The 23,648-nt window shown below is 35.2% G+C and overlaps 1 protein-coding gene across 1 annotated transcript in view; it reads left to right on the top strand.

Annotated features, from left to right (window-relative positions):
* The window catches only part of TINAG (tubulointerstitial nephritis antigen), an 89,196-nt gene that overhangs the window by 52,974 nt on the left and 12,574 nt on the right, over positions 1-23,648 (top strand). Inside the window, exon 10 of the mRNA XM_021692075.1 lies at positions 20,222-20,267. Coding sequence (XP_021547750.1) covers positions 20,222-20,267 — 46 coding nt within the window. The remainder of the gene's footprint in view (positions 1-20,221; positions 20,268-23,648) is intronic.

Here is a 23,648-nt window from a genome sequence, read left to right as displayed (position 1 = left end):
ACAAATACACTAAAAATACTTAATAGTTCAAATATGTTACTAGAATTGTATTTCTTGTTCACATAATAGTTCAAGATGGGTGATCCTAGTTTTTTGGGTGGCTCTCTTCCATATGGTTTCAGGGCCCAAGCTCTTTACATGCTGTTGCTCTGCCACCTCTTAGGGTCACATGTGATTTCAGTCAGCTCATGGAAAATGAAGAAGAGCATGAGGAGGGCTTCTTAAATTCACTTATGTAAAGTCTTGACTCAGTCATGACTCTTATCACGTTATTCACATTCCCTTTAGCTAGAACTCATTCACATGGCTCCACCCAACTGCAAAGGTGGCTGAAAAATGTAAGACATTTGTCAGGCATATTTTAATATCAGAACAAATAGAGTTTTATTTTGGAGTAGAATTCCAAATTTTCATAAATCTTAAAGGAAAAAACAAAGACACAAATTTTCAGTTTGTGGAGTGCTGACTTGGAGTGCTGACTTAGTCTACATCTCCCAGTCCCTCTTTGATTATTTGTTCTGTTTTTAGAAAATATTCATTGAAAAATTTTGAGAATCACTGCTTCACAAGATTGAATAAATTAATTAAAGTATTTTGTGCCAACTTTATCCATATTCATTGATGTAGTAGTGTTGTAAAACCCTCATACTTAAAAATCTTTATGAAATGAGAATTATTATTCCATTTTGCCAGAAATCAAAGGCTGAGAAAGTTTAAAAAAAACCAAACTTTTCAGGTCCTTTTGGTTTTGATGAGTATATCCTACCAGTACTATAAGGAAAGTCCAATGCCAAGATTCATTCAATGTCTGTTTACTGCCTGGGTTTTCTGAAGCAATTGCTGTACTTTCTCTTTTACTAAAAATTTTCTTAGGGTAAAAATAAATGTATCTCTTTTTCCTATCTAAAATTCTAATCTCACTTACTTTGACCACCATCTTTCATCTGTACATAAAGACTTTTGCTCCATTTTTCAACAAGAAACTTTTTTAAAGTCCATAATATGTGTCAAGTACTGTGATAGGCATTAGGAATACAAACACCAATAATATACTACCCCTGTCCTCAAGTAAGTTGAGAGAGAGAAAGGGGGTTGGAGTGGAGAGGGGGAAATGAGGAAGCAGGTACTAACACACAATGTCTTAAGAGTAGAGATGGAAAAAAAAAAAGAAGAAGATAGCAGGAGGGGAAGAATGAAGGGGGGGGAATCGGAGGGGGAGATGAACCATGAGAGACGATGGACTCTGAAAAACAAACTGAGCGTTCTAGAGGGGAGCGGGGTGGGAGGATGGGTTAGCCTGGTGATGGGTATTAAAGAGGGCACGTTCTGCATGGAGCACTCGGTGTTATACGCAAACAATGAATCATGGAACACTACATCAAAAACTAATGATGTAATGTATGGTGATTAACATAACATAATAATAAAAAAAAGAGTAGAGATGGAAATAGAATAGGGATTTATATTGATTAGTGAGGATGTGCATCTATTAGGAAGGCTCATAACTCCCATTTCATGGGCCAGAGAAGACTGGGGAAGAGGTGGCTCCTGCTGTAGAGCATGTGGGAGTTACTAAAGGTATATGGGAAGAGAAGACCATATTTCAGGAAAAGTGAGCAGCAAATGCATACTTTCGCAGTAAGAGAGAATATGACGTATTTACAGAATTGGAAGGACTTTAATATGGGTTGAGTATAAAGAGAGGAGGAATCTAGTAAAAAATAAGACTAAGGGGTAACCAAGTCAGAGGGGCATTCAATTTAATCATAATTATCTTACTTATCCTGCAAAGCCTAACCTGGCTCTGACGGCTTCACTCTGAGTTTGCTTCATATTCCTCCATTATCTCTATATTAACTTACGTGTCTTTTCTTAAAAGATTTTATTTTTATTTATTTGACAGAGAGAGACACAGCGAGAGAGGGAACACAAGCAGGGGGAGTGGGAGAGGGAGAAGCAGGCTTCCCGCCGAGCAGGGAGCCCGATGCGGGGCTCGATCCCAGGACCCTGGGATCGTGACCTGAGCCGAAGGCAGACGCTTAACGACTGAGCCACCCAGGTGCCCCTAACTTAACGTGTCTTTTCAGGAGCATTGTTTGGTTTACAGTAAAAGTTCCAAAAAGTGTCCATGTGATATCTCTCCCCATATATCCTGTGAAGTGTTGTTCCCTATAGAGACCAAGATAAGTCTTTCACATTTACGAGCAGTACAGTTCAGCATCCTAGTGCTGAGTCATTCTACTTTGAGATGAGATATATCTCAGAGTAGCAACTGTTACCAAAGAAAAGAAATGGGATTTAAATGGGATTTCAAACAGGGTTTAAAAAGGAAAAGGAATCTTTCTTTTCCTGACGCTTTATGGCAGAGCTGAGCTCTGGGAAATACATACATACATACATCCACTTGGCTGGTTTTCAGATGTTTACAATCAAGCAGTGGAGACAGCCCCAGAACCAACCTTATAATGTAAGTGCATTGGTTCTGAAATGAATGGAGTAAGTTTTACTATTAGATGTTGGGGTGTTGACCTATTTTTATTGATTTTGAGGGGGGTTCTCTGTGCCTCCTCGATTTTGATGGTGAGCACTGTGAATTATGTAAGACTGTTGAATCACAGACCTGTACTTCTGAAACAAATAATACATTATATGTTAAAAAAAAAAAAAAGAAGATAGTAGGAAGGGAAAAATGAAGAGGGGGAAATCAGAGGGGGAGACAAACCGTGAGAGATTATGGACTCTGAGAAACAAACTGAGGGTTCTAGAGGGGAGGGGTGTGGGGGGATGGGTTAGCCTGGTGATGGGTATTAAAGAGGGCACGTTCTGCATGGAGCACTGGGTGTTATACGCAAACAATGAATCATGGAACACTACATCAAAAACTAATGATGTAATGTATGGTGATTGACATAACATAACAAAATAAAATAAAAAAAAATGAATGGAAACACACAGGAGGGAACCTCACAAGAGTGTGCAGGTTCATTGGAGATAGCACAAGTGAGGAGTAAAGTAGGAAATGATCCTAGAATAAAGGTAAATATATTAATTATTCCTCTACTGTTAACTCTAATTTATCCTTGCCCTTTACTTATTTTTCTAATGGAGTCTTAATTTTTAAAATCTAGATGTGTATGAGCTCATAATGCATTGAAAGCATTAATCCTTTTACATTATTGACTAAACTCTGGTTTATTGTTGGCTTTTAGAAATTTATTTTTAATGGTTTTGACCTGGACAATACTTGAACTTTTATTCTACCTTTTTAAAGTTTTATTTTTAAATTAATTGAGTGAAAAGGTACCTGGAAGATATTTGGGTAAACGATGTGTGGTGACGATTTAATTTTTTCCCCTCCAAACTCTGAGCTAAGAGCATCAAGGCCATAAAATGAATAACCCACTTCTTCCTTACTCTTTACAATGTATTTTTATTGCTTATTAAATTCTTATATAAATTTATTAACGTTTGATTCTAGGTTATCCTGTTCAAAATACTCTATTATTCAACTGCTACCATTTTATTTATTTTTTTTAAAAGATTTTATTTATTTATTTGAGACAGAGAGAATGAGAGAGACAGAGAGCACATGAGAGGGGGGAGGGTCAGAGGGAGAAGCAGGCTCCCTGCCGAGCAGGGAGCCCGATGCGGGACTCGATCCAGGGACTCCAGGATCATGACCTGAGCCGAAAGCAGTCGCTTAACCAACTGAGCCCCCCAGGCACTCCTCAACTGCTACCATTTTAATACCAGATGGTGTTTGCATTGCTTCATTGCTCTCATTTTTTTCAATATTTATGCAGTTCTTTTTCCTGTTTATTTTTTCCAATGAGATTAAAAAAACTCCGAGCAACTTAAATTAGAACTTGTTTTATTATAAAGAAGACAGCATAGATTTTTCTTTACTTTCTAAAGACTATTATTAAGAACACTGAATTTATTTTTCTTTAGAGAAATGCTATTCTTCAAGGATTCTGTTTTTGTAATATTTTTTTTCTCTATACCCTGAGATCTTTATATCGTTCTTAAAGGCAACTTTCAAAAATGGAACTAACTGGCTGCTAAGCTGTTATTTTATTTTACTTATGTTACAAAGTTGAAGTATTTCAATAGTAAATAATATTAAAAACAAAAGAAATACTAAAATGATAATTTGATTAAACTGACTAAAGAATTTACTAATTTTTGAACTTAAAATATTTTGTCCATTAAGATCTGTAAAAGATCATGGATTTTATATATCAAGTAGCTTAATGTAAAAGAAGAAGACATTGTAATATAGATTTTTCCAGATATTACAAGCTGGTTAGCTTCAGAACCAATACTCAGTTCAAGCCACTTCAATACTAATCTTGTTTGATAAACCACTGGGACACAATACAATGTTAAGAGTATGTGTGTTGAAGTCAGGCACATCTAAATCATCTGGCTGCCATTTGTTTAGCTGTATTTAGCCTTTTGTAAGCTGAGGATAAAAGGGTGTTTGTGAGGGATAAATGAGATGCAGACACAATATTTGTATGCTTAATATATGAAAGCATTCATTAAATGCTATTAACTATTACTATAATATTACTACAACAGCTATTGCTATTGACTACTATTAGTTAATATCAAAAGTGGAAATTGATGAGGCTATATTTGTAATTAATATATAGTAACGACTTTTTTTTTTTTAAAGATTTATTTATTTGAGAGAGTGAGAATGAGAGAGAGAGAGAGAGAGAGAGAGAGAGGGAGAGTACATGAGTGGGGGAGGGTCAGAGGGAGAAGCAGGCTCCTCGCTGAGCAGGGAGCCCGATGCGGGACTCGATCCAGGGACTCCAGGATCATGACCTGAGCCGAAGGCAGTCGCTTAACCAACTGAGCCACCCAGGCGCCCTAGTAACGACTTTTTAAACATGCTGTACTTTGCCCCTAATCTATAACATTTTAAATAGGTTAAAATTTTTAAATGACATTCTCAAATTATGTTCTTTAGATTCCTTCCTTGTGAATGAAAGCTGAACTTCTGATTTGAGAAATCTGAACTGATTATTTGGAAAGTGAAACCATCATGTGTATAATAAACAAGTGATATCATCTAAAAAATTCTTTAAAAATTGACTCAATCTTCCTTTTCTAATACGTTCAAAAATTTTAAATTTATGCGTTATAATATAGTTATAATTGTGCAATTTTATTTCAAGATTTCTCAAGCAAAGCCACAATTGCTATTTGGTAATTGACTTCAGAATGAATTTTGCTAGGGAACAGAATGCAGCATTACATTGTGTAATTTGATATTTTCCAAAATTTGGATGAATTTAATTGAAAATATTAGCTTCAGTGGCACTATTTGGGTTCTTTAAGTACTGATGCTTTCCTAAAACATATAAAGGTGGGAAAAAACACTATTTAGTACAGAATTTAGGAAAAATTAAGAAAATAAAATATATTTTGTGTGTTATATGTGTAATTGGGAATTTCTTGGGTTGCTAGGGAAGAAATCTAATTAAATACTATTCCTTGATTTTCCTGGAGGAAATCTGGACAGATTATGGATTTAAATTTTTTGAATAAAATTTAAAAAAACCCTTAATTTTTGTGTGAAAAAAGATGACATTAGGTAATAGAGGTAATTAGTGAAATTTGAGAAGGAAATTAGCTTTGGTGTATTGATTATAGGTAGAGAAAATATTCTATTGTACACATCAAAATAACTCCAGAGCAAAACAAAAGCTTATGTCATGTATATTAAATTGTCCAGGGCTTCAAGAACTCTCTAGCTTGGAAAGAGGACTCACAATAATTTTGTTCCTTTAAATTAAATTCCTCTGAAGTTGAATCTTTAATTATGTGTTGGTTCTTGACTCAAGATCAATTTTCTTTTTTTAACGTCAGGAAGTACCTTTTTCTCCTGTTTTTTAAAGAATTTTGGTCAAGGGTGCCTGGCTGGCTTGGCTGGTAAAGCATGCAACTCTTGATCTTGGGGTTTTGAGTTCAAGCCCCATGTACTTAAAAAAATAAAGAAGGGGTTTGATCACAGTGAGTTTTAAAAATGTAATAGAAATTTTTAATATATGTTGAGATGAGTGAATGTTTTTCAATAGATCTAATGTTATATTCTATCAGTGAATTTCTGTAGTTAACTAGTTATATTTCTAGAATTTATTATGAGGTAAAGGCTCATAGGCTATATACACCAATGTGCATGATTTATTAGCATTTTATTTCAAGTTTTATAATTTTACTTATTAAGGAAACTAAAATAAGGTCTGTTTATGTTATTGCCTCTTCAGATTTTGGCAACATTATGGTAGTCTCATAAAATAAATTTGGTAATTTTCAAATTTCTGGAGCTATATCTAAGGTAACTTTTCCTTAAAACTCATATTAAACTTGCTTACTCTAAAGCTATTTTGGAGTAATAATTATTTTATATCTTTACTAGCATACCTTATGTTCATTTACTTTATTTGGCTTTCAACTCTTTGATTAAATTGATATTTTTCCAGAAAATTAACTCATCAAGTTTGGTGAGTTGGATATGATAATAATGTGCTGACAACATAGTGGCAGTTGTTGCTAACTCCTTTGTGTAGCATTTAGATTCTTGGCGCTGTTCTAAATGCTTCACATACGTGAACTCAACACCATAATCCTGCTCCTGATAGAGTTAAACATATTCTCAAAAGATGTATAACTAAAAAAGCATCTTAATAACAAGATTCTGATATTTTGGCTCAAAAACACTGGATTATATTTATGTTTATATTTCCTTGTATAATATACATATAGAGATTACTATATATAAGTATGTTTGTGCTATTTTTTAAAAAGTAATAATGTAGAAATATTAAAATAAAATTACACACAAAGTTGAATTGCCCAAGTGTGAAGAAAAAGATAATAAAGTAGAAGTTACCCAATTTCAGAAAGCATGAACTCAAAACCAACAAAATTTTTTAATTAACAGAACAAGATATTAATCTTACAAAAATACAGTCCTCTACTCTCAAATTTATATAAAGTAAAAAGCGTAATAAATATCAGGAAAGCTGTCATAAAATACTTGCTGAAGAAGACAACATAATTCGCCGAACTTCTGATGCCTCGTTTCAAGATACCATGGAGCACTGTGTGGAGTTTTATCAAATGAGCCCTTTATATCTTTATTTTTTTTTTAAGATTTTATTCATTTATTTGGGAGATAGAGAATGAGAGAGAGAGAGAGCATGAGAGGCGGAGTGGTCAGAGGGAGAAGAAGACTCCCTGCTGAGTGGGGAGCCCATTGCAGAACTTGATCCCGGGACTCCAGGATCATGACCTGAGCCAAAGGCAGTGGCTTAACCAACTGAGCCATCCAGGTGCCTCCCCCTTGATATCTTTATTTTAGTTTCCCAAAGAATCAATTCTGATTCACAATAACCTTAGACTCACCTGTAAAAATCTGCTATTGAAACTGTAGTTTCCTTACCTTACCTGATTTCCTTTCAATTTGTTTATAATACTTGCTCTTTATTTATCTTGTTACCCATATGTCTCAACCTGTTCTCTGCTAATGTCATCAGTGCACTAAAGCCAAACCTTCTTTCAGTCCCCCGAGGATGCAAATTAATCTCATAGAAAGTTCTCTTATCGTTGATAATTTTTCTGAGGCATTATCTTTTTCCAAGAGCACAGGACAATGTTTTCTATCCCATGAATATATGTTTGCTGTCAAATGGTTTTTCCCTCTTTCACCCTCTCCATAAATAAAAGAAATCTATCCAGACTCTGTGGTTGCCGACAGACAGGGTAGATTGTTCTTCGCCTCACTCACCGTCGCGTTGGTCACTGGTACAATCCCCAGTCTACATTCTGAATTGAAGTTCCCGTTGGTGTGTGCAGCAACTAGCTCCAGTGCTCCGCTGTTTTGATGCTTCTGCTCAAGCCCTTACTGCCCCAACAGGGCACATGATACTAAGTGCCAATCAGTATTCAGCACTACTGGATAAATCTTCCTGCTCTACAGCCAATTATTACACTTTCTTTATAAGGAGTATGTTGCCTAAAATATTCTGCTTCACTATCTCCTCTTAGTCACTGTCCTGATGTCTTTTGGGAATTACTAGGAATGACTTAGGATAAACACAAGTATGGACAATGGGGTCGAAAGACAAGAGATGAAGTAGGTATCGGACAAAGCTTGCAGAGACTTGTTATTTATGGTTAGAGTTTTGAACCTCATCCCAAGCTTTAGTGAAGTTATTTTCAAGGGCTCTCAACAGGAAAATTGCATAATTTGCATTTTTTTTTTTTTAAAAAAGGTCACTCTACGTGATGCTTAGAGAATGAAATTATGGGGCTGGAAAGGTAGAACCGGAAGAACAATTAGGAAATTAATGTCAGAAGCTCTGATCAAGAAATAATGGTAGCTTGGAGTAGGTTGGTTGTTCTAAATATGCGTAAATGAGTGTGAGGTTATATCTTTTTTGGTACAATTGACAAGACTTGGTAATTTGTCCGAAGGGGTGGTGATTGGAGAGGTAGGTATCATGAATACAGCTCAGTTATCCTTCATGAGGAAGAGATTGCACAGGTGTTCCATTTACTGATACAGAGAACAGTAGAAGAAGAGCAGGTGGAAATGGAAGAATCAGGAGTTCAATGTAGACATACTGAATTTGAGATTTCTGGAGACATTCAAATGGAAAGGTCAAATAAGCAATTATATATATTTCTGGAGTGAAACTATAGGCTTTTATGAGCCCAAAGAGAAACCATTGAAAGTGATCAGCATTTAGATAGTAGCTGAAACCATGGGAATGGAAAGGAGTGTTGCAGACCCAAACCTGAAGAACCCTAATATTTAAAGGTCAAATAGAGAAGGAGGGGCTAGTAAAGGAGACTAAGGTCAGAGAGGGAGGACCAGGCTAGGTATCACACAGACTTGGGGGAGAAAGTGTTCCAAGCAGGCAGGAATAGCTAACAGTGTGAAATGTTGCTGACAGGTCTCCGAAAACAGTTACTGAAAAATGCCCTTTGGGCTTGGTGCTATCAGAGTCTGCAGAAAAAGAAAGAATAAATAGCAGTTGGTTCTTCTTGCTAAAGCTTTGCATTTTTATCTGTAGTTATAATGATAGGTGCAAATTACATTAAGATATTTTTTATCTCCATCTTAAGTCCTGCCAGATTTGACTTTGTCTATGTGAGTTTCCTTAGCATTCATATATTTTTCTATTGTGTGTGTATTAAACTTGATGAAAACAAACCTAATTAATTAAGACTATGCAATGGCTAAAAGAATCCTTTGGCTATTATATTGAATGACTTCCAAAAGTATTTTAACTTCTTTGAAAAAAAGTGCAGTAATTTAGTCCATGTAGATACCTCCCACGTTGATTCTCAACTGAAAATTTAAATAAATTTTATTGTGCAATGATTATGTACTAGACACCTTGCTAGATGCTGAGGATAATAAGAGGAATAATGTGAAGAACCTTAATAAGTAAAATAAAATAATACCTACTCATTTGATTCAGCTATGGAAAGTTATCACTCAATTGTTCAAGGAAGCCACTGGGAGGTTCTGCAGACTCTTGAGATTCTTTGAGTTGAACTCACAAACAAACAGAAGAGTGGCAGTGGAGAGGAACTCTGGTGACGGTGCAACTGATAAATGAGGTTTATTTTTCTTCTCTTTTCAGTGCTGATTGAATCGTGTTGCCTTTGTCAGCACTGAATCAAATTGACAGAACAGTTTGTGCTCCATTTGTTTTCTCTTGTTTGACATTGGTGTCTCATTGATTTGTCATCTCAAACCCTAACCAGGTCCATTCTACTCTATAACTGCTGTTACTATGAACTGACTTTTTACAAAACAAAACAATAGCCAAAAAAAAAAAAAAAAAAAAGCTTCGTTTTTTTATTTAGGTGCAGGCATGGTAGGAGCATTGTTTTAAAAAGAATTCTTAGAAAGCTCTCTTGACATTCATAAGAATGTGGCTTATAAAACACATATAAAACAATATATTTGTGTACACACACACACACACAGGTCTCTAAGGTCTTTTTTGCTTCAGGACAGATTGTGGAAGCAATACTGTAGACCATAAAAAACTGGGTTTTGGAGTCACGTTTAGATTCAAATGCTAGTTCTGACCTTCTCCTTAGGTGATCTCAGGCAGGGAATTTAATCTGTATATCTCCATTTTCTCATCTATTACATTGGATAATAATTTAATGCTCACCATCTTGTTGTGAGGATAAAATGAGACAGTGTGTCTGCCACCTAATAGGCTACTCATTTTATAGTTCATTTAATTTTGTAAAAGTTCATACTTCCCTTAACTTTTTCTTTATTACTCTGAACCTATTTTCAGAATTATTTTTAGAGACTATAATTTGGAGCTGATTCTAATTATGGCATTAATGAGTACTTATCTATGATATACATCTTTACACATGTGACTGTAGGAATAAATGAATAACTTCTTTGGTAAATGTGATAAAAGTTTCATGGCCTTAGATAATATGATTCTATTTGTACCAAGAAAGCCATGTAAATAGTAAGGGTTTGGTCACAGACACTTTAATTCTACTGGATTGTGTAAAATCAGCATGGTTGGAAATAACAATTTTCTAGGTGGTAGACATCAGGGAAAGACATGGTATGTGAACAAATGGTCAGTTGAAAAAGATGATTATAGGCAATTTCTTAGATTCATTAAGAACGGGGGCAATGGGTTATGCCAAGGCTGAAAATGCCTTTCAGTAATTGGGAAAATACACTTTACCTTCTTGTTGAATGAATGTTAATGTCTGTGGATACTTCAGATTTGGGGGGCCTGTGTGATGGGATTTTATTAGCCCCTGGTGAGTGCCACCTTCCAGATTTAGCTTAAATTCTTTTTGTGATTTTGTCCTATAAACTCGTATCTTCTGAGGTAGGTGTTGCCCTCAAAATTCCAACAGTTATAGAATTTACATGGAGGTAAAGTAAAGTAAATGTGAATTTCCAGAAGTGTGCGGTGGGGCAAGGGGACATCAGGAGTAGGAAGTACAGTGGCTTCTGACTTCTTTCTGTCAGCTGGAGTATGGATTGCCTATTTCTGAAAAGAGAGAGCACTTTCAGGGTAATCACTATACATTTTTAGAAGGTGTATTCACAAGCTTACCTTTTAGAATCTAAGATCAGGATTCTATCCTGTGTTCCAGGAATATGATATATATGACAATCCTGATGAATGAACGAACTGGGAGATTTTGTTAAAGTGCATGGGTTGCTATGGCAATTTCCAATGTCTTCTCTAAGCAGAAACATGGAGGATTTTACTGACTACTTTAGTAAGACGAAAGAGAAGGCCAGACCGAGTCTACATTACAATAAAAAGGGAAAGATTGCAGAAATATAAATTTTACAGGTGATGAATTGATATTAAGTGATATTAATGTGAATATGTGATACTGACAACTTTGATTTATTTTGATCCTCAAATAAATGTATTAAATATTATTCTTTTCCATCCCCATCATTGTAATGATTATATTCATTAAATTTCTGGATACAAGTGAGATTGTTGGGTGTGATGAATGCATCCTTGATTGGAATATTGTTATAATGATCAAACTGTTCTTCCTGCCTCCAACCCTGTTCTTTTCCCTTTTAGTCTTTGCTCACCATCACCAGCTTTATCTTTTTATGGCTGTCTACAATCCTCCTTCCAGACCTTTCATGGTGTCTCTAGGAATGCACACAGAGTCATTCTTGGCATTAAATGCTCTTCTCTCAGGTATGCCCTCATTTCCTCTTGGCATCTGCTACAAATTACTGAGGGCCCATAATGCCTTCTCCATCTCAACTATAAATGATCCCACACCTTTCTGTCTTCTGCTAGTCCTATTTTTTATTGCTTGTGTTATTAATTGTGCCTTAGACACTAGTACCAGCTTAGCCACTTACCATATAATTTTGAAACATTACTTAACCTCTTTGGGCCTTAGTTACTTTATCTATGAAGCAAGGAAACTGGAGTAGAGTCAGATTAACACTTAGTGCCAATGGTCTTGAAAACTCAACTCTGCCATTAGCTGTCACAGATAATATGTAAACAAGTGAGCTTAATTTTTCCATAAAAGTTTATTTATAAAAACAGACAGTGGGCCAGATTTAGTCCGTGAGCCATAACCTGGACTATACTGTAATCTTTGAGTCTCCTTTGAGTGGTGAGATTTTATGAGAAGGTAAGCCATTTCTACTCCTAACATCAAAGGACTGAAGTTTTCCCTTACAGTATGTCTTCATAAGATACTACCCTAGTTAATTGCCATTGGTGATGATGATGGAAATTTTTGATCTTGTACTCCCTCTGCCAAGTACATTTCACATGATTGTGAATATTTTAATATATATTCTGTCACTATAGCAAATGCAGAGGGTTCATTTTCTCAGTTCCACAGCAGATTATTCTGACCAGAGCATACCTGGGCACAGCTGTCTTGTCATTTTCTTCCATACTCCTTTTTATAGGTCAAATTATGTGTGATATTATAGTTATAACATTTTTGTTTCCTGAAATATTAGGGTGGGGTAGGATAAGGAATATATCAGCATCTCAGTAAATAGTGTTGATTGGATGAGTAATTAATATTAGGAGGACACAGTCATCTCTGACATTTTCATACACAAAAAAATTGATCTTTCACAAATCACCATATGCTTCTCCAAACTATGACAAAATTGGTAACCCCTTGGCAGAACATATCAATAAAAGTACCTGATCTTAAGTTGAGTAAACCCTGACTTGATTTACATTTTGCTTCAGTGGAAAATGAGGGGAGATGGGGAATGCCCTCATTTTATTTTACTCCCCCCCCCCAGTCTATTTTCTTTCATCTTTGATCTAGCATTAATTAGCACCTTCTAGAGCTCTCTATCCTATTCAACACTGCCACACTCACTAGGCCTGAGCATTTTTTGAATGAAGTTACTAAGTGTCTCTGGGAGAACATTCATAAGGCAACAAGACCCTGCTTATCTTTGCCTCATTCTTGCTGCACTAATCTTTCAAATCTTTGTGTAAAGGGAGCTGAGAGTCTATCTGCAATCTCACCTTTAAAAGCAAAATCGTATATCCAGAGTAGTCATATCATTGTTATTGGCTTGAGGCTCATCTGGTGGTTTCTTTATACCTGTATCCTATCTGACTTTCATTTCTTTAATAAGAGTTGGAGTTCCATATCAGGCTCTCTTATATATTTGTTCCTTGTTTTCCTCCTAAATTTCCTGTTCTATTAGGCTGTAAGATTTCTTTACATGTCCACTGTTGAGAAACTTTATTTTTTATCTGTGTGGATCTATATTCACTAATACAGAATTGGTCTGCCCAGAAAACATGGGTTTGAATTCCTATTGTTAGTCTATTGGGCACATGCTGGGATCCCAGAAGTGGTAAATTGTCAGGCCCACTGAAACATTGTGGTCTAGATGATTCTGCTAGTGTATTACACCTACCATCAATATAAAATAAAACTTTTTTTTTTCTCCTTGTAACTCCAGATTCTTAGATAATGTGAGATCTGCTTTAAAGAACTTGATTCTTAAGCAAATGTGATCTTGACATGTGAGTTAGGAGATAATTATTCTCATCACAGAGCAATTCCTCAATCTGTAGAAAGGCTCTTCCACAATTCCTTTTAATAATCAGCTTTTCTTGGTTCTTACAGTATTTTACCTGTCAGAAACCCTGAAAAGTAATGAATTTAAAGGTTAATACGCAAAACCATTATCAGTAGAGAGAACTCAAAAGTAGATGAAGCCACTCTGTAATTACAGTTTAGGCAATAACACATCAACCTGATCGTTGGGAACACATCTCTATGTAATGTGAAGTGCACTACAAATAACACCACTTTGGAGGCACCTATTCATTCAAAAAATCCTAGAGTTAACCTTGACTCTTTCTTCTCCCTTTCTACTTGGCCAACAAATTCCATCACTTTTTTTTAAAAAAAGTTTTTATTAAAATTCCAGTTGGTTAACATATGATGTAATATTTTCAGGTGTACAATTTAGAGATTCAACACTTCATACATCACCCGGTGCTCATCATGACAAGTGTACTCTTTCATCCCCATCATCTGTTTCACCCATCCCCCCACACACCTCCCTTCTGGTAACCCTCAGTTTGTTCTCCATGGTTAAGAGTCTGTTTCTTGGTTTTCCTGTCTCTTTTTTCCCCTATGGTCATTTGTTTTGATTCTTAAAATTCCACATATGAGTGAAATCATATGATATTTGTCTTTCTCTGACTGACTTACTCGCTTAGCATAATACCCTCCATCATTTTTACCTCCAAAATAGCTCTCAAATCTGTGTCCTCCTGTTCATTTAATTCACTTGCTGCCAGTATAGTTCAATTCACTTGCTCAACAAATATATATTTAGGGTTGACTATGAATGTCTTAGTCACTATTCTAGGTGTTGGAGATACAGGCATTAAAAGAATAAACAAGATTTCTTTTCTGGGTCTTACATTCTTCTTCAGAATTTCATTATTTCTTGCTTTAATGACCTGCATTTATCTCATGCTTTCAATCTCCTTCCCCTGGAATCTCTCCCTCACGCAAACACCAGAGTTGTCTCTCTGAAAGACTGTCTGGATCATGGCATTACCATATTTGAATGACTCTTTATCACCAACTTTCTAAGTGCCAAGGTTGGTGGCTATGGATGCTCTTTATGGCCTGAGCCCAATCTGCTTTTCTTTTCTTTCTTTCTTTCTTTTTTTTTTTCCTGCTACTCCCTTCACTCTTCTCCAGTCCCACAAGACCAGGTGCTGTTCTTAGAATAGGCTTATAATAAGATGAAGTTTTACCAGCTCTCTTGTGACTTTGCACTTATTGTGCCTAAAATTCTATACTTTCATTTGTACCTGAAGAATTTCTACTCAATTCTGGGAAGGGAGTCAGTCACCTTTGCCCTCTACAGATAGTTAATTTCTTTGTCTGTAACCCATAGAAAATTTTAAAACATGCTTTTACAAAAGTAGCAATTATGGATTCAAATTATTTCTTGGGCAGCTTCAAATTATTTTTATACCCGTTTGTTTTTCATTTCACTCCCATTAGATATATTTGTCACTCACTATAGGGAACCATCCATTCTCAGGCATCCTCAGGGAATGTGGTACAGTGGCTGCCCAAATTTTCCAATACAGCATTTTCTCAGGTGTCACTGAATTTTGAGAGAAAAGAAGTATTAATGATTCTTAAGTAATTTAAGACTAAATTAAGTAATTAAATTAAATAATTTAATTAAATAATTTAAACAAGTTAATCACTCTCATTAAATTGTCGGCTTCTTGAAGACAAAAGATATATCTTCTTTGTACTAAAGTTTTCTGGATAAAGGCTGAAATAAGTGGATGAAGTACACAGAGATTCTGTGCTTTTTTTTTTTTCTTTTGAAAGAGATATTTATGGGAATATAAATATTACCTTAAGAAAGTCATATCTTCAGTTCTCTCTTATTTACCATATCTAATGTGACCACTACTGAATATACACACCTGAAGCACAAAATCAACCAAAACCAAGGAAGAAACAACAACAGCACTCATGATTTAAAATCCTGTGCAAAGTAGTTACTCAGTTCCAATTAATTTTGGTATCTAGAAATAGATTAAGATATGCTTTTCATAATTCTAGTATTGATTAGCACTGTTATCTGAAAAGAACAACATCCTTTTTAAAGAGGACATGCGTGGGGCGCCTGGGTGGCTCAGTTGTTAAGCATCTCCCTTCGGCTCAGGTCATGATCCCAGGGTCCTGGGATTGAGCCCCATGTTGGGCTCCCTGCTCCGTGGGAAGCCTGCTTCTCCCTCTCCCACTCCCCCTGCTTGTATTCCCTCTCTTGCTGTGTCTCTCTCTGTCAAATAAATAAATAAAAATCTAAAAAAAAAAAAAAAGGACATGCGTAAAGATATTCATAACCTTAGTAATACAAAATCTTACAACATCCTTGAATGGGTTTTGATGCTTTACCCTGCAGAATTGATGGTCTCTCCGGAAAGACTCTTGATGTTCTGCAAAAGAGTAGTATTTCCAGAACTACCTAAAAGTAAGCATGTGAGGCCCATCCAGAAGGAAGAGCTTAAATGATCACGTTTGAAGTGAGAGATGTAAACATAGACTCAGCATCGGGAACCCTCAGTTCTCAGGCATCCTCAGGGAATGTGGTATGAGAGCTGCCCAGATTTTTTCAATACCAGTATTTTCCCAGGTGTCATGAAATTTTGAGATTAAAATAAGTATTAATAGGTCTTAAATAATTGAAACAATTTAACTTAATGAGTTAGAAAAAAATTGAAAAGAACAATATAAAGTTCATATGAAGTAGAATTTCTTGAAGCAAGATAGCCACTATCAAGGTCTTTCAAACTTGTGATCCTATTGTATAATTGGTTTCAAATTAGCAGGGTTAAAGAAACAATCTCAACAGAGTAAGGTTATGGTCCTGGTCTTTCTAAAGAAATGTTTATGAATAGTCCTTAAAATGAAGATGTATAAGTGAAGGAAGAAAGAGTGTAAATAGTTATGTTTAGAATATATATGAATATAATGAAGTTCCTTATGTCCCCAAAGACAGCCATTGACTTACAAGAGGATATTTGTGAAAATATATACCTGTTTCTAGAATATTCAGTCTACTGGTATAAAGGCAAGTCAAAGTCTAGTACCATAATTCAGGAATATATATATATATATATATATATATATATATATATATATACACATATACCTATATATATGAAAATGCCCTTCATAGATCAAGAAAAGAACTCTCTCCCATAAGCAAGTGATATAAGTAGTCTTCCTTTTTTGTACCAGTTAAAGGTTTTAGTTACATGAATTTGCAGTGATACCAGTGGGAAATCACCTAGGGCAAAGTGATGCAGTCTTTCAGAAAGCATGGGATATTTAGAAAGCAACCCACAGGTTTATTTCTCTGCAATACCCCACTGTGACTTTATGAGCTGATTACCATCTTAGCAACTGTCTAAAATGATACAGGTGAGAAAAGATAACGGAAATTTGCAGTGCAAACATTAGATCCTGTGATGGATGGACCTTGCCTGTCATTTGACATAGAGGCTGTATAACATAGGGAACGGCACAATAGCTTCCTTGGTGAGGTGTGCTATCTCCTTTTTATCTGAGTTTTGTGTCAAGGTTAGTATCCTTTGTTTATAATTCTCTTTCACATGCATTCTAGTCTCTGAAACTCTCAACCTCAGTGGACTTCTTTTCTTCTTCCTCTCTCACCTCTATTTAAAGACTTGATTTGTTTTTCTGTCCATTTTGAGAATGTTTGTAATAATCTGAATGCTGGCATTCTCTCTAGGTTAGAAATGTGTTTCCATAAAGGTTAAAGTTATAATGAACAGTAGTGTTTCCTGAAACTTATAGCGACTCCAAAAGTTGATAGATTTGCAAAATAAGAATTATTGCTGTCTATTATATCATTGAAAATATTACTTAAGTAATCTTAACAAAATGTACAGGAACATATGAAAAAATAGGTGATTGAACAGTGGTAAAAATGATAGTTCGTATTTTTTAGATGTCTTCAAATTAAGTAGTTTATTTCACTTTTAATTTATTTGTTAATACGGGAATAAGACAAATGAATACATTCTGAAGTCTCTTCTCCTTTGTGAGAAAATGTTGTTTCCTTAAATTTAGTCTCTGATCTGTTAGTAATCGAATTATGTATAGTCGTTGCTTTGCTAAATCTGGACCCCATATGTGATTGTGGATCTTCATGCCCCCAGTGTCTCAATATTTTTGAGAGTGCCTAGGGATATCTGAAAAGGACTTAACAGTAAATGCAGTACTCAACTCCTGGTGCATTTTTCTTGTATGTCTTTTCCATTCCCTCTGTTGAATACTCCTTTGTCTTCCCATGCACCATCCTCAGTGCACTGGAGCCCAGGAAGTCAGAAAGATCTTACAGAAGGGGAAAGAAACTTGGTATTGCTCTCTATTTGAGTGTCATTAGTGGGTTTTATACAATATATAGTTTTTAGTGAAATAGCTCTATCAGGTTTTTATAACAAGTCTGGCCCTTCCCCCCAGCTCTAAACTTAGTTAAGTCCAGTGTGGATAGATGTGAATGAGAGAATTATCCTCTCAGTTGCTCCTCATGTCTTTTGATCTTGGCTTAGTTGCTGGATCAAGCTTGTCCTGTTGGATAATTCTTTTTTGATTAGCCATTCTTTCTTAGGAGGCTCATTAGTGCCTCAAGCAGAACTGCCCTGAACTTCTCATGTATTTGGTGGAATCTCAGATATGGGATTCCTCTCCTGCCTGCTTTATTTTGGAGTTGAATGTTTCCTTAGATACTTCTCATTTACTCTTGTATTTTATGTAAATAGCTAAAGTAACTAGTAGCCGGACCACCTAAAAGGAAATTTGATTGCGGGAAAGGCTTTTTGAAATTGTTATGAGAGTCATGATAAATGAGTAGAAAATGAGCAACTCAAAGTTTCAGATATGACCTACTACCTGAAGTACATAATGACCTTTGAAGATTTGGGAGCACTTATTGTGAGTGGTAATTTTTGTCAATGGTGATAATAGCTTTTTGTAGAAAAGTTACAAGGATGTAAATATAATTATAAAACTGCAGAATGGTTTTCAAAATTAAACTTGCTTGAACTTACACATTAAGCTGCCCAGAATATTTGAAACCTTAAAGTATTCCAGTCTACTATTCCTGTGTGTAGCAGAAAACCAAGAGAGAGATGGGAAACCTTGCAATCACCACTCCTAGCCTCTACCAGGAATAAGAGAAAGAAAAGTTGTTATTTTCAGGATTATCCCATTTTCCACATCATTTTTTTCTTCCCTCCCTTTGTGCCAAAGGATCTATATGCATTAAAATATTTTCTTGAATGCCCCCAAGATCTCTACCACAAACCCGCCTTCTTTAGACAATATCTCTGTGCTATGGTGGTATCATTTTATTCTGTACCTACTAAGAACAGCTTTCTACCAAATGGACATGTTGAAAATATTTGAGTGAATTTGCATTTCTTTCAAGAACCCCCCCCCCCCCCCCCCGCTCCAAGGAATGTTTGTTATAGAGAGGGATACTGGGATTGGTGGGGCGATATGTGGGCAGAATTGTATTCTCACAATCCATCACAGCACATGAAAGTGGTAGTCTATATGCTTTCTCCACATAAAACTGTTGCTGTTCAGGACACACTGCAGCTGGGGACTGGATATTTACAAGAGAGAAATATAAGATGAAGAAGAACATAGGATTTGGAGTCCGGGCCCAACATCTCCCACTCTATGTTCTTAGACAAGTCTTGTTATTTTATTAGTAAATAGAATATGTTACTAACATCTCCCTCACTGGGTTTAGTCAAGAGAAAACATGAGCTATTGTAAGTTTGGATTCTTTTTGGATTGTTATATGCTACATTGAAAATGGACCAGTTATAGGAGTAAAAGATTTGATTTCCATAGATACATGTGTAAACAGAAATCTCACATTAGGCACATAGCTATTTTTTGAAATAATATACACATATACATATTTTCACATAAATTCTTTTATCTACAACTGTTATCTGTATTTATATTATGGTTATCAGTAGTCTTGGAGATTTTTAGTTTACACCATGTAGGGTAGAGTTTCAGAGGGCTAGATGTAAAGAGGGGAGGCATCTTTAAGTACTTTAAAACCTCCATACCTCAGTTGTCCTAGAATTTATCTTCTTTGATAAATGAATTTGACTTTAATCAATTTGGACATAAATGAGTATATTCTTTTTTTTTTTAAAGATTTTATTTATTTATTTGACAGAGAGAGACACAGCGAGAGAGGGAACGCAAGCAGGGGGAGTGGGGGAGGGAGAAGCAGGCTTCCCGCGGAGCAGGGAGCCCAATGTCGGGCTCGATCCCAGGACCCTGGGACCATGACCTGAGCCGAAGGCAGATGCTTAACGACTGAGCCACCCAGGCGCCCCTAAATGAGTATATTCTGAGCAAGTAAATAACATTATGGTCAAAAAGAAAACTGCACAGGCACATTTTTGTCGGGCTATGATGACAATTCCATAGTAAACCAGGATGAGGCCATAAGGAAAATAGAAAAGATAAAATTCTGGCAATAATTTATATTTTATCAAAATTCAAATCAATCATTTTTAACCATGCCAATGTTTTTTATTATTATTTGTAGATGGGGAACACTGAAAGGAGCACAAGGGCAGAAAGAAAAATTCTGGGTATGTAACTCTTTCCAACTGACTTTCTACTGTGAAGTGAGTATTTTAGAATCATCTGAGCCTCTACTTCCTGATTTGTGTTAGTCCTTTCCTAAGTCACTGTAATATTGTTTGTAATAATGGTATTTCCTCCAGCAGAAAAATCATTATATTTTTATATCATTTATATTATAGTTTTTCTCTACTCCTCTTATTTCAAATTATAAATGAAGAATCAGTATTTTTTTTCAAAGTGAGAATCACCAGGAAAATGTTTTGTTATCAGCTGTATTAATGGTTAGACTTCTCTCATATGTCAGTTTTGTGTTCTTCCATTTTTTTTTTTTTTTTGCTATGGATGATGGCTTTGTAATGTTATAATCAATTATACATATTGATATTATATATGTAAACATAATATTTCCTACTGGTAAAGTGTTTTATTTTTGTTCTTGCCAATTATGACATACATGTTTCTTCACTGAGAAAGAAACAATGTCTAGTCTAAAAAATTATAGAAAGTTAAATGTAAGAAAAAGTTTAAAGAAGACTGGAACATATTACCTCAAATATTCAGTTAATTACAAGGAACTTCGGTGAATTGTCCCAGGTCCTTATGTTATGTATATTTTAATTTTAGTTTTAATTTCTGCAAAAAAGCAGAAATAGAATGAATAGGTAATGATATTCATTATGAAATTTGAATTTGAATATATGCAGTAGAGAGCATATTATAACTTATAAAACATTAACTATTAGGAGTGAAACTCATCAGGTGACTCTTGATAATTAGATTTCTTCACAAGGCACTCACAAAAATCAATCACCCAAATATGCGGTTACCCCTTATATCTATCTTGTTGATACATGGAGGTATTTTGCTTTTAAATAGAATGATGCTTCTTTGTATTTGAACTGAGCTTTCTTAAATATCATTATCTTCATAAGGATGAAGCTTGCAGTAGCCAGTAATTAACATTAATGCTCAATAGTTAAAATTCATAATTTATGGAGGGGATATGTTTTTTGAATGCCTACAGTTAAGTTTCTGTATGGGATTTCTACTAAATGAGTTTAAACAATTATTCAATTTCATAATATAATATTTAGAGGCAAAAACAAATTCTTTGATTAAGATACTGAATTCACAACAGTTTGTAGCATATAACACCTCATAGCTGTTTGTGGAGTAACCATGAATGGAAGTGCACAAGAGAACTTTCTGTGACCCTCTCACCTTCAACCTCATCATTTCCACCCTGGAGCCTCATGGGTAGTGTACACACAGACATATACACACATGCACATACATTAACTTACTTTTATATATCCAACACATATATGTATACTATACTATCCTTTTAAATTATTTTTGTTGCAATTACTATCAATTCTGAACTTACTACTTGTCAAAAAATTTCAAAGAAAACTATATTTCATGGGCATACAGGCAGGATTTCTTTCTGTTGTGACTCTTTTAGATAATTGTTTAATGTCAGTAGTAAGGATGAGAATCAGACTAAAAATTACCATATTTTATTAAGTTGCACATTTTGGTTGATCATTTTCTCCACTTAACTGTATCATCATCTTGGGCCAGTATCATATCGGCCTTATTTACCACTCTGTCCAAAGGACAAAGCAAAGTGCCTGGTACATATTGGGAATATGCACAATACTTGTTGAATGAGTGAATGAATAACATTAATGTGTGCATTCAGGAAATACTTAGTCAAGTAACTAAAATAGTTTTCATTTTACATAAAAATTAATGTTTGGTTTAATTAAAATATGAAATCCTTAACTAGTACTACTGTTTTGCCAAGAAGTATGAAGGGTCTGAGATGTTATCCCATTTGAATTAAAGAACTTGGGTCAGAAGAAAAGAGTACTTAACTGATGCTCACATCCAGATCAACAGCCACATGTCACCACATGGGTCCTCACACTTTAGTCTGGCAGTGATAAGAGGCAACAACGTTTTTCCATACAGGTAGCACCTGAAACCTCATAAATGAGGGATAGAGAACAGGGAATTTTCTCCATCTATCTGTATAAGAGACAGGCAGCCTCCTCCTTTCTTGCAAGGAGAGAAAAAAAAAATCCATTAAGATGGGATAGAAAGGGTCTTGTGTTCTTACCCTTACCCTTAGGAATATAATTATGTCTTTCTGAGGGCCAGATAAACACAGATAATGTCTGTAAATGCCGAACTTCATCCCTTTTAACATATAAATACCAAGGGAGATAATGTTCTAGTTCTCCTGGCACCATGGGCTTAATTTAGACCTTGTCTGGTCTTTGACTCTTTGGCCCTCTTGGGGAGATAAGAGAAGTTTTATTATCCTTTTGGATCAAATCAATTAACTAGACAAATGGCTACAGATCTAATTCTCATTGAATGTGAAGATAAAATATTTCTGGCAGAAGTGAAAGCAAATATTCTCTATCTCTATATCATATACACTTTTTGTGTGTCAGGGGATTAAATTTTTTTTGCAAGAGCACTGAAAAGTTCAGAGAAGTTTTATCTGCTCACAATTATATATGAATGTTTTAAAATATTTGCAAGTAGGCCTACAATATAGTAAATTATAATAAAAATGGATGACTTCCATTACTAAGTAAAATGTAATACATAAAAATAAGCCATATATTCCACTAAATAAGTTGAAAATAACATCAGAATTAATTTTCCAAACTCATATTTTTAAAGAAATGAGAAACCTGAATCTGGAGAAGATTTTCTGTCTGTGAGCATTCGGTAGGGCTGGGCACAAGCTGATTACATTTGAAATATGCAGAGAGAGAGACACCTCTAAGAGAAAGAGAATCCAGCTGGATTCGAATTTAGAGGAACCTGAAACACACAGCCATTTCTTCCTATGGAATATTTACTGAGTGCTTGAACAGGGTGAGTAGCTGAGGAGAGTGATGAAAGGCAGTGAAGTCTGCAGTCTTGAAGAACCTACAGGAGAAGTCCCATTGGAAGAGAGCCTGAAACACAAACCTAATAGGCATAGCGCCCCCCTCCCCCATTTTAAATCAGGTGTGTACTGAGCTTAACAAAACCTTATCTCCAGCCCTGACCCAACTTAGTTTCTGCACAAATTGAGGTGATTAGTCCCTTACCATATTTCTTTAGCAGAAGAAAGGGCTAACCTTCTTAGGAAAATAATACCAAGGTCAATCTCTATTTATTAGGGCAACATATCCAGCATACATTTAAAAATTATGAGACATGTGAAGCAGAAAAATGTGACCAATAACTAAGGGGAAAAACTGTCAATAGAAGCAATAGATAATACTTTAGATGTAGGCTTTAAAATAATCATTGTAAAAAAATTTTAAAAAGCATGAAAGATGGAGAATTTTAACAAAGGATTTAAATATATTTAAAAT

This window comes from Neomonachus schauinslandi, chromosome 8 (assembly GCF_002201575.2).
Source record: "Neomonachus schauinslandi chromosome 8, ASM220157v2, whole genome shotgun sequence".
Lineage (NCBI taxonomy): Eukaryota > Metazoa > Chordata > Mammalia > Carnivora > Phocidae > Neomonachus > Neomonachus schauinslandi.
This window is presented reverse-complemented; position numbering and strand designations above follow the sequence as displayed.